Raw genomic sequence first — 16944 nt, 5'->3', positions numbered from 1 at the left:
CAATTTATAGAGCTGAAATGAACCACCTTTATCTAAATACTTTCTGTTGAGGACTCTGCCACTTAAGATACTTGCCTTTACTTTTTCTTGGCATAGAACCCTTTAGGAAAAGAGAACAATTCTAAAAAAGAGTATTCTGCAGACCTAAATGCTCTCAAAAAGAAGAAATTTTAGCTAATCCAGCAAATTTGGCTTGTGGCAATTCACTTCTTTCCCAAAAGAATATTTTACCATCATAGTTATTATCCCCTAAAGTATGCCTAGATTTAGACCTTCTATACAGCCCAAACTTTTCAGTTCTGAGTTTACTCCTTCTAGGACTGTTGTTCATACTTTGCATAACATAATTTTCCCTTGTTAACTATAGGAATCTAGGAAATTCCCAGAAATCATGCAAAAAATGTTTAAAGCTGAAGTCTTTGACCTTTCTTAGATATATTTAATTCCTCCGAAGAAATTATGAAAAATGATGGGGAAAGGAAAAGTGATCCAAGAAATCTCTTCAGGTGAGGGTTAGTATGTAAGCCCTCTAGGGAAAATGATGAAAACCTTCAAGAATCTGATGCTCAAACTTTATTTCTATATCATTCTTCAAAACCCAACCTAGGCTAATTTTTAGCAAAACAACTTGTAGTGAATGATCTTTGAAGACTTGGACTAATTGTGATTTGTATCAGGAAACTTTTGTGAAGGTTAAGAGAGAAGTTCAGCACAAGAACCCACACAATAATATTATCTCATTACTCTGGACATGGAATTCTTTCAGAAGGGGTTTATATTTCCATATCACCCTTCCATCTGGACTAAGCTTCTGTGCAGGTCTGTTGGTTACAGAAAACCCAGAGTCATAAGTAAGAAATAGAAATCTCATCAAATAAAAGAAGTTCAACAAAAATAAGGCAATAGTTTTGATGTTTTCTTCGATGTAGAGATAGTAGAGCACCTACAATTTATTTTAAATGAGTTCATCATGAGAATAATCCTGTTGTATTAGCCATTATAGATTAGAGATAGCACTGCTCCCACAACCCTGGCTAAATGTTGTAGATCAGTAAAGTGCTTTGTGACTAATTGCTTAAAGTGCTTTTATTTTAAAGCATGGATTTACAATTTATAAAGGAGTACTGTAATACAAGTATTGCATACATGACCAAGAGAAGCAATTTATTCCACTACTAACTTCAACAACTATAAGTAGATAAGGCTCTCTCCACATGTTTCTTCAAAATAGCCCCTCAGCATAACCAGCATAAGTCAGACAGGAACATGTACAAAGGAGAGAAAAAATAGCATGGAAGGCATTTTGTAAGAACACTAGTCTTTCTCATTCCAGGTTAAAGGATAGATGATTATGTGAGATTGATTTCTGTTTTGGCTGATTCTTAGACCTTAATTAATGTAGTTACCAACTAAGCCCTCTAAGATTTGGTGACTAAAGCTGAATAAGATGAACAAAACAATTAATTGTTTGGGAATTTGGTATCACCAAGTCAATTTAGTTTATGCATTTGTCAAACAATATGTATAGAATATCATCAGGGACATCTAAAGCCTCCTAGAATTTTGGATTATGCATGCCCCCAATATTTTATGAATCTTTTTTCTGTAGTAAGTACCTACTTGCTGAAAATTATGTATTCAACTTGATGACGATTGTAAGTGGTTTTTGTCTCCAAGGGGAAAATGATGAACAAATTCAAAGGAGACATACTTTCCTGATTCTTTCTTCTCTCACCTTCCCTAGATGGAAACTCATACCAAAAAAAAGTGCTCTCTCCACTGAAGAATTTGATCATAAACACTAAAAAATTAGTAATTTGTGATGTTTGCCATCTTAGATTAGAAACAATTCATTGCTCTTGCTATGCATGAATATGCAAGGTAAACAGTGTGTGCAGTTTGCAATCCCTAAGATCTAGAGTGGTTGGTTGGCTATGGTATTGCAGGATGGCTAGTCAGAAATCATCGAGACAAAAATGATGGTGGAGTTTTCACATTTACACCTTTTGATTTGTTTAAGCATAGATGTTTACCTCAGTCATATATTTATGCTGGATTTTAAATTGAATAACTTCTCATTATTCCTGGAGTCAGAAATTTCTATTATTTCTTCTCCATGGTATGAGAACATGGCAAGAGAACATCTGGGTCATTCTTGCAGCCCTTCACTTTGAAATCCTCCTGAGTATAGGCCTGTGTGGGTCTTGGGATTTGAGTCTTTCTTAGCCTGTCTTCTACTGCAGGTGTTACTACAGGAAGTAATAGTAAAAAGTGAGTTTTGTTTTGTAGGGAGGGCTGCTTACTATCAAACTACTCATTCTTCTCTGAAAAACTGAATTTTGAATTTTAGTAGCTTGTCAGAACAGGAAGATTAAAAATGCCATGTTTTTTCAACTTGAATCTTTGCAATTGCATTTCTCCAGGCAACACAAAATGCATTCACTCTTTCAGATCCAATAGAAACTTGCCCCTTTGGGTCAGGGAGTTAGTACTAGGTGACCAAGCTATTCAGGTTAGTACATTGAGGTTGAAGGCTCAGCTCTGCTCCTTAGATGGTATGTGATCTCGGGCAATAGAAATTGTTGGCAGGATTAAATGATAAAATATAAGAAGCACCTGGCATAGTTCTTGGCACATGGTAACTATTCCCTTAATATTAACTACTGTTTTTGCTGTTGCTGCTAATATTATTAATAGTAATAAACTTTGCAATTTTTACTCATTAATCTATATTCTTTCTAACAGATCACTTATGATTTAATAAATCAATATGTAACAGCATATTCATGTTAAAATACATGTAGGCAGATTATAATAAGATTTTGAAATTTAAAGTTGTTTATGTATTGTATCCTTTTTAAAGGTTTTGTGTAAAGATCTACAGTCTAAAATCTGATCACACCTTCTTCACGTCCATGTTTGGACCCATTTTAAAACACAAGAGCTCAGAACCTTATGGAAAATTGTAGGCCAGAGATTGTGGATAAGTGGGAAGATATATCATGTACATGCCTCATTGATTTTTCTTTCTGACATTATTAAAATTGAGCAATTTGAGAAATAATTTTCTGATAGTAGTAGCATTATGTTATAAAATCTCACGTTGAAAGTAGAACTTTCAACTATTTTTTTAACTTTCAAATTGAGTAGAATTGGTGACAACGCAGTAAAATCAAGAATTGATCTTTTTAGTAGTTACCTAGAGCCACTAAACATGAATGATACTCTATTCTACATGTATAGGAGAGTGAGAATTAATGGCTTATGTTTAAAACAATAGCCCTCAGGTTTTTTGCAGGATTATCTATCATTAAAACAAGTTCAGTTATGTTCAGTATTCTCCATTTAGGCACAAAAGTAGGTTTACATATTGACATACTTAAACATTTTTACTGAAAGCAATTGAAATCTTTTTTTTTTCTTAATCTAGCTTTAAATAGAAAACCCAATTAACTAGAATACTAAAAGCAAAGCCAAAGTGTTTCTATCATTTTACAATTTTTTTCCAAGTTTTAACTTTTAAAACTAGTTTAGATTACCTAAAATTAGTACTCTTTATGTATTTTTTTTGCTTATAAAAGATAAAGAAAATGTGAATTTTTGCTGCACTTCTCAGATTCAATTTTCATCCCATCTTTTCCCTGATTGAGAAAGTAGAGAAGACCCATACTGCCACTCACGTTAAATTGGTTCTAAGAACCAAATCTTAAAATTTCCACAACCATTCCTACCATTCTTTACAGCAGGCAAAGTATGATTTGAGTGGCCTTCATTTCACTACCCTAGACCTTCTTTCTCCATTGCTACCCTCCCAACTTCCCTACCTTCAAAGACAATCAGTGCCCTTACTTTCTCACCATCTCCCTGCCACCAGAGACTGCTTAAAAAAAGAAAAAAAAAAAAAGATCTGTGATCCAATCAGACAAATTCCATCTGAGAATAAGAGCATTTCAATAGGTGTGAGAGCTTTCCTCTAAAAGAATGACACTGAAGGAGAAACCATTACTTTAGTCAGTGGGCAGGAACTCTGAGTCAAGTTTTTGCAACTGGGCTTCACTTCCTCCTTGGCGCATCTTTTTCTTTCCAATCTGCTGCCTTTGCTCATATTCCATTCCGCTCTTCCATCTCACCTCCTCACTCCCCTCATCAGGAGAATATTCCTATCCTCATGCCACCAAAACACATACATCCTATAGACCCAGTTTTACACTGAACTCTTTTAAGAAGACATCTCACTACCTCTCTTCATTGTTTAAACTCTAGTTTCTATGGAACTTTAAGACTTCTGGCTGTTTAATGTGCTATTTGCTCCCCAAGTGGAGTGAAATGTTACAGAATGGCAGATGAATATACATAGAGATCGTGCATTCATTTTCCACAGATCACCTTTGATCATCTCTGTGCAGAACTCACCACATCTTTAGGTGCTTAATACATGCGTATTGGGATTCATTCACATTGCTAATGTGAATCGGTGTGTTTTGTACTGCTTTAGTTGACCAAAAAATAATCTGGCCATTTCTTGATTTGTATCTTATATAACACTTTATGAAATAAGGCATTACTTCCTCTAACTTTACAGGGTTGAAACTAGCACATTTGGAAAGAGGTGGAATTTTTCTTCAGCAGCCTCACCTCTTTTTTTCTTCTCATCTCTCTTGGTATTTAGTGTTCACTCCTTCCTTTGCTTACTGTTACCTTCATGCACACAGCAAAATTTATCCTCAGGCAGAAAATACACAACAGTTTCCTCTCAAGAGGCATTTAAATGAAGAGTATTTTCTCCTGATGTGAAGATTTCTTATTCCCAACCTGCAAGGCAAATCATATTATACAGATGTCAAAACACCGTTTAGAATCAGAAGCTCCAATTTATCCCACATTACGTTTCTCCAGTGACTATAACTTTCAATCCTAGATTATCAATTCTTTCTAGTTATTGGCAACATAAGCTACACAAATGGACCAAAAATAGAACTGAATCAACCTAGACAGATCTGCCTGTGTGAGGAAATACTGCTATACATAGCAAAGGTAATGTTTTTCTTATGAAGAAATGATAATGCAGTATAACTCAGAACTAGTATTTCTGCTGAAAAGACTACACAAACCAATTTTTGCCAAGTATTTTTCAAACACTATTTGCTGCTTCTACTAAATATGGAAAATTAACTGGAGTATTTTTTAAGGGATAATATGGGGGTCTGTCTCCCAACCTCTCCCAGGCCATGGTGCCTTGGAGTAGTCAGTCATTCCTTCTGACCATGTGTTCCTCATTTCTAAAATGGAAATTATGGTGATAGTTTTACTACTCCATGCAGGGATTGTTGGGTCAGATAAGTGAGAAATGTATGAGGGCAAATATAAACCATTAAATTAAATCAATTATTGTGTTTATAGAAGAAATTATCTTTTTGTTAATTATGAATTCTACATGTTAGGAAAACACAACAAGCACATCAAATCGTATATCTTGGATATTACTATTTAGGACAAAACTAATCTTTGAAAAGAGAATAGATTTAAAGTTGTGTGAAGAAAAATATTAGTAACTAATAGAATAAATGGCATATAGATATGGCAGAAATGGTGAAGATGGTATGCAAATAATTGTAGTTTGGGAAATGGTGAAGCTAGAGGGCAAGATTCTGGTTGGACTTTGTCAGAGAGATTCAGTCACTAGACAGCCTTGAAACCTTGGGCAGATGACTTAACCTACGTATCAGTTTCTACACTTTGCCGTGAAGATTCAGGTGATTAAGATAAGTGAAGCACTTAAAATGGTGCCCGCCACCTAGCAGTTGTTCACAAAGTGTTATTACTGATATATTTTCAATTGTATAATAATTTATCCTAGCAGATTATTTTTTAAATACTAGTTCAACAAGACCATAACTGGACAGCTGGAGTCTCTAATACCCAGCTGATTGTGTGCCTTACATTATTCCCTGCAAGTATTATTTATATCATCTACAAAGCTAACATACTATGATTCTAATATAATAATAGTGAGCTCAAATTGCAGGCTAAGATTTAGATTAGCTAAATTTAAAGGATTTCTGTTTATTTGTGTAGATCTGCCCCTCCTATGACCTCTATCCCCTCCTTGCACCCCTCTGATTTTACACTGTGTTTATAAAGCAAAAACAATATTTCCATCATTTTACAAATTACTTTTTTCAAATTTCAACATTTAGATGAACACCGAAAAGCTCTTTGAGATGAACAGAATTATCCAAGTTTCCCTACTTTCACTGCCTTTTTCCTGGCTATCAACCAAGCTTCTATGCACCTGCTTTGAACAAACCCATTGCATTCATTCCTAAGGTGTAGCTTCCTATGTATGGGAACTTGCAAATCTCTTCAGTAAAATGAAATTCCTAGGTCACTTTATGGGTCTTGTTGAAATAATAGTGACTTAAAAGCCAATAATTTTTACTTCAGGTTATCTATTTGTGATCTACACTGAAGGAAATCACTTGATTATTCTGGGCCTGTTTCTTACCCATAAAATAAAGTTAGGCTAAATCAAAGGTTTTAACCCAGGTTATATAGATAGAGCCTGTACACTTGGAGAGTGATTTTTTTACTAACCTTTAACTAAAATTTAGGATTTCCTTCATTTGCAGGCAAAAATACACAGAGTAACATTTGGGGTATTTGTGTTTGTCACCAATAGAAATCATCAATATTTTCATAACATATTTAAATTAATGGGGATACCTTGAAGTATTATTTGATATTATTATTTCAAAATTACTCAGCTGACAGACCTGCAGCTAGACCTTGTTATTTAACTCATTGATAAAGAAGCACATATATTACTGTTTAACATGTTAAGGATTACTTAAAGATGTTGATAATTGTATTTTAATAAAAATGAAGTCCCTTGTCATCCCATGTATTTCATTTCATTTATTTATGAATTTTACTTTAAGGAGGTCATAGGTTTCATCAGACTAAAAGAGGGTACTCTGATTCAAAAATGTTTGGAACCTTGGATTATAGGGATGCTTCTCAAGAAGGTCTTTTACACAGACCACTCTTGGGTCGTGAAGATTATCTAAGATGATCTGTAATGAATTGAAAAATGCAAATCCGTTCTTCTTTTCTGTCAGAATGATATATCAGAATGATATGGCTTTCTTTTTTTATGAAAGCCTAGGCATTACTTTCAAGTAACCCTTCCAAGTAACCCTTTTTTATGAAAGCCTAAGGGTTACTTCCAAGTAATCCAAGTTAGTTGTAAAGGCTTCTACAACTAAAGATTTATTAACTAAAAGTAATGTGATTTGAATTTGAATTTGCTAATTCAGTATTTTCCTAAGCATTCTGGCTGCCATGCGATTGGCAATGTTGTGTACCTGCCCCTGAAAACACCTGGAATTTTACAGTTGCAAAGAATATATTTTTTTTCCAGTGCTACAAAAATCTTATCTTGAGTTGGTCATAGTTTTAAATTGCTACTTTTCTAATTGCATGTATGGAATTACTCTTGGATGTAGTCTATGTAACATTTAGGGATTTGTTTTTTGTAATTGCTGCATTTTAACCATTTGCTATTTTGCTCCTCTTCCACTGTTTTGTTATTGGCGAGTTCTTTATCCACCAGAAGTAAGAGCATTCGATTATTGGTAAAGCTCAGTGTCCTTTGTCCATTGTAAAAGATTCTCAAAAATGTTGAGAAACAGAGAATTAATTACTTATATTCCTTTCTTTCTAATTCAATCTATTTTTTTCCACTCTGTTCTGTTCTGTTCTATTCTAGTCTATTTTGTTCTGTTATAATCTAGTTATAAGTAACACGATATTAAATCAGAAGTTTAAGCCAAGACTAGATGATAAATGTCAGAAACAAATTGACCTGGGAAGCAGAAATTTCATGGAAGATCCAAAAGTCAATAATAGGATGCTTATAACCTTCGCCCAATTCAAACAATTGAAAGGGCCAGGTTGTTGATGGTTAGAATAGGATTTGTGAGGAAGATTTCTTTAATGAGTTCTCTGCTATTGGGAAAGATGTAGAAATGCTTCCCTCTTCACCTCAGATCAAAGGAAGATAGCTTCACCCTTGGAGAGCTTGAAGTTAGGGGGATATTGGGAATGGAATCTAGTTCTTACGTGAGAGGTCTAAAAGGTTAGAAGGTGACAGATAAGCCGAAGGAGAGGAAGCTGTATAGGTTTCAGCCTTTTCTCAAGTAATTTATAGGAATAAAGGCCTAGTGAATGTTCCATGTGAGCCAAGTGTAACCTACCTATATTTGTAAGCATGATAGGACCTCAGGAGACAGAAGCTGGAGATGTACCAACAAATTTCCAGGGGCTGTGGACCTTGTAAAGGAACCAGAGTTTCATATGTCCATACCAAGGGTGTGTGAAGTCTCCAGCCATGGTCTTGGCAAGAGGTCCCTGGAGAACCCATGAATGTGCTCACAGAATAGAGTCAGCTCTAAACACCTACCTGGTCTAGTGAGTGCAAAGCCATCCTACAGTAGTACTAGTCAAAGAGGAACTTTGCTGCTCTTCTTAGCCTTCTTCTCTCCCTTGCTCCAGCTCAGGAGTCCAAGGTAGCCAGCTGAGGGAGGGCAAACAAGAAATGAAAGAAACATCAATCATGCCCTCCCCCCATCACCACCCTTTCTAAGCTCTGAAACAAACCGAAGGTTGGGAAGAAGTTTTATCTTTGTTTTAAGATTGATGTGTATTATATGTGACCAGACCTAAGACACCGGCATTTTAATGTTATCACACGATGTTTTTATTATGTAAGAATGATTGGAAAAGTCCTGATACTCTCTGAAAGATTGAACTTGGGACAGAAGATAAGTTTCTCCCACTGAATATATTTTAAAGAGAAAGTAAGGGACAAAATAATTTTGCTTTGTGATAATACTCCCTAAGTTCTATATGTTCACTAATTTTATAATTATATAATTGTTGGAGAAATGATCTCAAAATCAAACTGCAAAGTTTAATTTTTAGTATATTTTCAATCAAATTTCAGATAGAGAGAACATTCTATCATTTATGACTGTTTTCTGAAATATCAAGGTATTTTGAGTAATTGACTCAAAAATTAATTTCTGCTCATTTTTTAACTTTCTTATATAATAAGACTCTTTTATCTGTACATTTTGCTTTACGTTTCTATTTTTGTTAGATTCTCTGCAACCTCTCTAGAAATGTTGGAACATTTTCCATGCTAATTTTTTTCAAGGTTTATATAGAAGCTGAGTGATTCTAAGATTATAAATTCCAATAGTTTGTTTTGGCAGATGATATCTTATCTTAAACATTACATTCTCTTATGCTCATTTGTTTTAAATTCATAGCAACTAAGCAATGTGTGGTAAAAGACACTGAACATCAGAGGGTTTGTTTAAAAGAATTTGTTTCAATTAAAAATATTTGGGGAAAACATGCATAATTTTTATGTTTGATTTAATGCAGATTTAAACATGTTTCATCTGTTTCATTTCTGTATTCCCAGATTAAATTGCAACTTTACAAATTTGTATAACCACCAGAAGATGATTTGTTATACTCTATAAATCCACAGGCTGAAAAGAAAATGTCTGGTATCTTTGGAGAAATATGCCACAGATCCATTGTAAAATCCAGTCTTCAACACTTTCCTAATTGCTTTAGTTTCCTGACCTTATTAGGTTTTTTTCCTCAGACCTATTTTGTTTTTGTTTATTTGTTATTTGTTTGCTTATTTTTTAGGTGAGCCTGATCTTCATAAGAACTCAGAAGATCTAGTAAGTTCCGAAGAAAAACATGCTGAGACACATTCATAGGTTTGAAACAACTTAAAGGCTTCTGTCATTTTAAACATGAGAGGTAATTTTATTTTTTAGTTGAGAAATTTATTTCTGAAGTGGATGGTTTGTAGAATATCATTAGAAACAAAGTTATCTTAATTAAATGTCCTCCTGGATTCTTCTTTTAAATCTCTATTTTCTGGAGCAAAACATTAACAGGTAAGCTTTAAATATTTAACTTTTAAATTTACCTTTTCAAAGGATTCTTGACTTATTCATCCATAAAAATTATATTTACTGAGGCCTGTTAGTCCTTTAAAAATAATAAGCTATATCCTATGGGGAGGTTTAATCCTGGTTTCTTCCACTATTCCATACAAGAAATATGAATGTTTTATACCAATTTCCTTTTCTACATCATGTAGGAAATATGAATGTTTACACTGAGTGATAATAACAAAGCAAGTACATATTATGAAACAACATCAATATTTGCTAAAATCCGTGGACATTTGCATCAATGATTCCCTTTTTAAAAATTCAGCTTCTACAACCTAAGTGTCCATCAACAGATGAATGGATAAAGAAGATGTGGCACATATATACAATGGAATATTACTCAGCCATAAAAAGAAACGAAATTGAGTTATTTGTAGTGAGGTGGATGGACCTAGAGATTGTCATACAGAGTGAAGTAAGTCAGAAAGAGAAAAACAAATACCCTATGCTAACACATATATATGGAATCTTAAAAAAAAAAAAATTGTTCTGAAGAACCTAGGGGCAGGACAGGAATAAAGACGCAGATGTAGAGAATGGACTTGAGGACACGGGGAGGGGGAAGGGTAAGCTGGGACGAAGTGAGAGAGAGGCATGGACATATATACACTACCAAATGTAAAATAGATAGCTAGTGGGAAGCAGCTGCATAGCACAGGGAAATCAGCTCGGTGCTTTGTGTCCACCTAGAGGGGTGGGATAGGGAGGGCGGGAGGGAGACCCAAGAGGGAGGAGATATGGGGATATATGTATATGTATAGCTGATTCATTTCGTTATACAGCAGAAGCTAATACACCATTGTAAAGCAATTATACTCCAATAAAGATGTTTAAAAAAAAATTCAGCTTCTAGGGCTCACCTTTGATCTACCAAATTACCAACTCTGGGAGTGATGCCTTAGGAATCGAATTTTTAATAATTCAGTCTATTGCTATTTCTGTACACTAAATTTGAGAACCATTGTCTTGGACCAACAGAGAAGGTGCAGGCAGTTAGAAGGGAGTTAGAAGGGAGGAATGTGTTTCTTATAGTAGAGATGTCTTAGTATCTCCTTAAAAAAAATATAAAAATGAGTCCTGCTATCTTGTCCCTTGATGGTAGGGACAAGAGAAAATGCTGCAGGTACCACGTCAAGCCTTTGAGATACTATCATTAGCTCCTTAAATGTTGTTTTAGATATGACACAGTTAAAATGTGATTAGCTTTTAAGATGATTCATTTCTCAGTATTCTTGAGTTAGTTATAAGACTCTTTAATTGATAATAATAGTTTCATTAATAGCAACTATCAGTGTCAGGCACTGTGATGAACATCTCATACGTATTATCTCATTTAGTCCTATCAACAATTCCAGAGTTAGTGACTGTGATTACTATTTTACATAGGAATTGTAAATAGAAATCAAGCCACAAAGTTGATGGAAATTTTAAAAACCAGCTCTGTATTAAACAATTTAAAGATATTGTCTCATATTAGCTACAGCATTTTTTCTGCATACCCTCCATCCAAACTTTAAAGATACATATACACACACATGCATGCACGCACGCACACACAGAAGAGACAGGAAGAATCCCAACTGATATAAAGAATATCTATTATCTACTGACAAATCCCTTATTTTCACAAGCTATATAAAGTCCAACATGAAATTGCCATTCAGTGATTGATGCCTATATATGACTAAAACATGATCTTCATTTTCATTTGGATTTTATTTCAGGATAATGAGAACAGCACTAAAATATCCTAAATCCTCAATTTTCCACAAACCTATATTCTCCTCTTTCAACACACACTGGGAAACAGGCCATTTTATGGACTCATATAAGAGAAGAACATAAATTCTGAACTAGTAATTCTAACCAAATAAATACACTCAAAGTTGCTACCAGAGATTTTGGCCAGTGCTTCTGCCATTGCTCTTCCTCCACAATTTGGCCTTCTTCAATCAAGCCAGAGAAATTTTTAAGACAAAAGTTGGACAGTTTTAATTTTTCATCAGTTTGAACCCAGTTGCATAGGCAACTATGCAATATGTGTGCAGAAGATGAGGCATTTTAAAATTTTACTTTCTTGCTTTGTTTTATACAGAGTGGTGTAACTACAGTAAAATTTTCAAGATGTTAAGTAAAAGGAAAGCAAAAACAAAATTATAGAAAAATATTTTTGCAGCTCTGAGGCTATTTAGATTGTCCTTGTTATTTTAAATACATGGGAACAAAGTGAGAGCCGGGGCTGCTCAGAAGCTGTGGTTGAAGTCCTATGACAACAATGGAGCATCAGAGCCCTGGCTCTGTGACCTGATGAACTCTTCATTGTAACTCTCAAGCTGGGAAACCACAGTGAAACCTGCCCCTGAAAGCAGTGGACCAGCCTGCATCCATCCCTGTGATTTCAAAGCACTAATGCATCACCTACATGGGTGTCATCACAATGCAAGTCACACACTACCTACGATCCAAGATGACAAGAACCTCCAGCCATTGTTGGAGACAGACACTAGAACTGAGAATGGAATTTGCCTTCTGGGGTGTTGATCCCATCAGGATGTAACAAAATATATCACAGGCCAAGGGATAAGTGACAAGAAGTGTGTGTGCGTGCGAGTCTGTGTGTGTATTCAAAAATGTCTATGAAAATGGAATCCCACACTTTTCTGTACAGATAATGTTATTTGACGTGAGTTTATAATTTTACCACACAGAAACAAACTGCAACCCTTGGAGACTCTGCTTCCTTGTCATGTTTTGCCTGAGCATGTGCAGAGCCTTGCCTTTGCTCCAAACTGAAGAGCTACCTTTATTTGTTATTAGCTGACAAGAAAGGTCAAGCACAAGTAGGTGTTGTAACTTTTCACTGTACAAACTCTTCAATGATTGTGAGACTAAACAAATTTGTCTTTGTGAATGGTAGAATTGGGTGGAAAAAATTAAGGGTAGCCATCAATTAAAGAATAAAGTGAAGGTGGGTTGTCCATCCTAATGAGTTTTCTGTTGCACATGCTTCTTCCCTGGGTTCCACAATGCTAAGCAATATTTTAGAAATGGATGCAATCACAAGCTTTTAAGTCTAAGTAGTGGGATTTTATAACTCACAACTTAGATCTCTTTTCATGTGTAAGCCATATTCTATATGCATATTAGGTATGCATTTTAATTTAAGATATATTTGTGCATAGACTGTGTATAAGATGCTTTTAAATGTTCTGTGAATAAGTTCCTTAGATTTTGTTTCACCTGAAGCATATGTAGAACACAGCTAAATAATTGAATTGTATCATAGACATTATAATGCAATTGATATTTTAAATGTAAGCAGTAAAGATTGATCTATAATGATGTGTTGGGGGAAATTTATAGATATGTACATCATGGTGACTTTTTGTCCTACAATGGATTTCTTATTTCTATTTATGGAGAAACTACAACTACTGCTTTTAATGTCTTTTTTAAGGTAGCTATTTACAAGCTAGAAAATATTCTGCATTTAAAATTAGAATATGACTGTCAGGGAAGTCTAATTACTATTGTTCCTATTTGAGCCAGGTGTCTCTCAGTAAAGCTATAGAGTCTCTCAACAGAGAAATAAATTGAAACACTGCTTCTTAATTGTCATAAGAAACATGTCCACTTTGTTCCTATTAATACTTTAAGATATATAGACTATTACTAAAAAAATAGAAGAATATAATGAAGTCATTATTTTCTGTATATGGGGTTTAACCTAATTTTCCAGGTTATGTAATTTATAAAGCGCTGTGACAGAACTTCCAGGGGAGTGGAGAAAACTCGCTCCATCTCTTCAGAAGAGTTGCCATGCTATTGATGCACATTTTTTTCCCTAATCTCCCTCCCTCACTCCCTCTTTTGCTCCTTCCCCTCCCTTCTCTCCTGCTCTCCTTTGTATCATCCTTATTCCTTCCTTCCTCTCTCTCTCTAAGACAGGCACTAACTCATGTTAATTAGCAGGAAGTCAGAGCAGAGGGTACCAGTGCCCATCCCTTCTGCCAACATCAATGTTGAATCCATCCTAAAGAGAGGGATGGATGAATTCGGCTGCTGAGCCTTAAATGGCCTGCTTTGCATTTGTATCCTCAGCTACTCAACATATATCTAACAATTTCATATGCCTTTTTATTTAGCTGGTATCTCTTTTATTTAATTTTTAACATGACAAGCTACAATTCTTGTGTTTTTATTCTGCTGTAATTCTCTGTATTTCCTATTGTATATGATTGTTAAATAAATCATACTTGAGGGAAAATATCATGAACCATTTGGTGCCTGATGTAATTCAATTTGGTGGGGCATTGAAAAGTTGGCAAAATCAGGGAAAACCAGAGGTACACCATCTTGAAAGTTGATATGAGTTCAATCAGAAAGTGATTTTTGCTCTATGAAAGAAATGTTCACTGAGCATTTATTATTGCACCTATTATTTGCATACTCCTGGCTAGATGCATGGCACATATAGGATTCTGGAAACCTGAATCTTTCCTCTAGAAATTTCCTATTTTATAAAGGAGATAATCTATACCCATGAATAACTAAAATGCCACATATGAAAGTAACCAGGTGCAAGTAAAATGCACCTCCAGGTATTAAAGGAGGTCAAACCTGCCTCCATCTTCAGGGCTTACAAGAAGACTTCTTGGAATGGATGGCACATGAGTTGATGTTTCAGTAACAAATAATAAACAAAAGCTCATATTCATTGCCTATTTTCTATGTACAGGCTCCAGGTAAACACTTAACAAATATTATCTCTAATCCTCAATAATCCAGCAAAGTGGGTATCAGTATGAGTAAGGAAACGAAGTCTCAGAGAAAGAGCCTTGTCTAAAGCCATGTGGGTCTCAAGCAGCAGATTCCAGACTGGAATTGGTCCTAGAACGCTGACACCAAAGACCTCTTTTTCTTTCTACTACATCTGTGTAGGATGGGACAGAAGCGCAGTCGAAAGGACAGCTCTGTGGAGAAGGACAATGTGAATAAGGTAATACCAGAGAATAATAAAGAAGCAAAGAGTGTCAAGTCAAGGTGAAGACCTAGAGAGTTTTAATTAATGGAATTAAGAGTAATCGGCACAATATGTGTCACCTCTCAGGCTGTGTCTCTGTGATGCTAAAGCATCTGATGAAAATGTAAAAATTTATCTAGTCAGCAGATACATGACACTTAACTGAACTTTTTACTTTAAATGTGATTCCATGATAAGTTTTCACCTAATATCAAAAAGCTTTCAAAAGCCATATTTTAATTTTGAAAATAATTTAATTTTGTTTAATGTAGATATAAAACACATATTTCCTTTGGAAGCTACGTTAAGCCTTGTGTCTTCTGTTTAATTGCTTTCCTAAATATCATAAAGTTTATCCATCCTTTAGTACAAGCCTTAAACTACAATGAAAACATACATTTTAGTGTCAAAAAACAAACACCTAATGATGTCCCATATTACATACATGCAATTTCTTTGGAGGGAGTTCCAAATACTTTAGATACAAATCCCATGTATGGACCAACATGTATATTTAAAGATCTTTTGGGGGCTATTTGTCCTTTAGTAACATTAATAAATTTCTAGGTTATTTCCTTACCAGTTGTGATGGTTGGAGAGCTTCCTTTGCATCTCAAGCTGATACGTTTTTATCTCTGATAATTAAAGATTCAATTATTTAGTTCTTATTACAGTCTTACTACTGCATTACATTATTTTCTGACATTATCTCTTTTACTCCCTGTAACTAACTGCTCTTTGAGGATTTGTTATCCCCATCTATAGATGAGAAACCATGGCAGAAGAAGGTAGATAATTTGTGTAAGATCACACAGCTATTAAGCTGAGGACCCTGGATTCGAAGTCGGAGTGTGGCTCGCCCCCAAACCACTAGATAGACTGTCCCTGGCCACTGTGGGAGGATCAGTCCTGTCTTCTCCACCCACTGTATCCATTATCTTCCTTTTCTAACCTTTATTCCATCCTACGCTTTATTCTCTATCCAGGCTCTTGTCCCTAAAAACTACCACCCTGAGAGGACAGAATTTCCAGTGACCAACTGCAGGGGCAGGTGTGCTTTGGTGACCAATTAAATCATGTATTACGGCAGAAAAGGTACCTTTGATTTCTGTGGATGGAGGAATTATTTCCCATGCTTAATATGTGACCTTAGAAGTTTGCTTTTCAAATAACCACTGGTGTTCAGTCTAGAACTTTGCTACTGAAAGTGTGGTCCCTACTTGAGAACGTCTTAGAAATGAAGAATCTCAGGCCCCATCCAGAACTTTTGAACTGGAATTGGCCTTTTAAGAAGATAACTGGTTGATTTCTATACATATCACTGTTCTATGAAATAATTAAATATTATGGAGATAATCCGAAACACCCACTAAGCACTTAGAGATTAGGTTTTTTCCTCTACACTAGACAAGAGCTCCAGAGTTCATGCTTTCAACACTGTCCTACTCCCTCAAAACTAAACCAAACCAAACCCCAAGAAATTGCTGAACTGGACACAGTCTATGATTTCTCCAGTTGTTGAGAACCTTGCTATGGCATAGCACTTGGGTCAACTGAAAGTTAAGTTATATTGTTTCTATAAGCATTAAAGACCCATTTCCTTTTTTCTGCTCAAAGAGCATTGCATGGTTTAGATCTTTACCATCTCACTTGTGTTCCACATTTGGCTTCTCTGCTTCCAGCTCTTTTCACTTTTTCTTTTCTGCATACTGTTATTATATTAAATATCCTTAATTCATTCTTTGGACCTATCACTCTTCTTCTCAAAAACAGTTTCTCCCTGTCTACACCAGGGGTCAGTAAACCTTTTCTATAAAGAATCAGGAAGTAGATATTTTAGGTTTTGCAGGCCACATTGCATCACTCTCTCTCCTCTCC

At 35.1% G+C, this 16944-nt stretch overlaps 1 protein-coding gene across 4 annotated transcripts in view; it reads left to right on the top strand.

The window, feature by feature from the left end:
- PDE1A (phosphodiesterase 1A) overlaps positions 1-14286 on the top strand; it is a 362506-nt gene extending 348220 nt beyond the window's left edge. For 3 of the 4 annotated variants that reach the window (XM_007190377.2, XM_007190378.2, XM_057551617.1), the window contains 2 exons: positions 9727-9843; positions 11768-14286. In XM_007190377.2, the coding sequence (XP_007190439.1) occupies positions 9727-9800 (74 nt within the window). In that variant the 3' untranslated portion in view covers positions 9801-9843; positions 11768-14286. The remainder of the gene's footprint in view (positions 1-9726; positions 9844-11767) is intronic. The other variant, XM_057551615.1, reaches the window with a different exon arrangement.
- The last annotated feature ends 2658 nt before the right edge of the window (positions 14287-16944 follow it).

This window comes from Balaenoptera acutorostrata, chromosome 8 (assembly GCF_949987535.1).
Source record: "Balaenoptera acutorostrata chromosome 8, mBalAcu1.1, whole genome shotgun sequence".
NCBI lineage: Eukaryota > Metazoa > Chordata > Mammalia > Artiodactyla > Balaenopteridae > Balaenoptera > Balaenoptera acutorostrata.
Note: the sequence above shows the minus strand (reverse complement) of the source record. Positions and strands in the feature narration are given on the sequence as shown.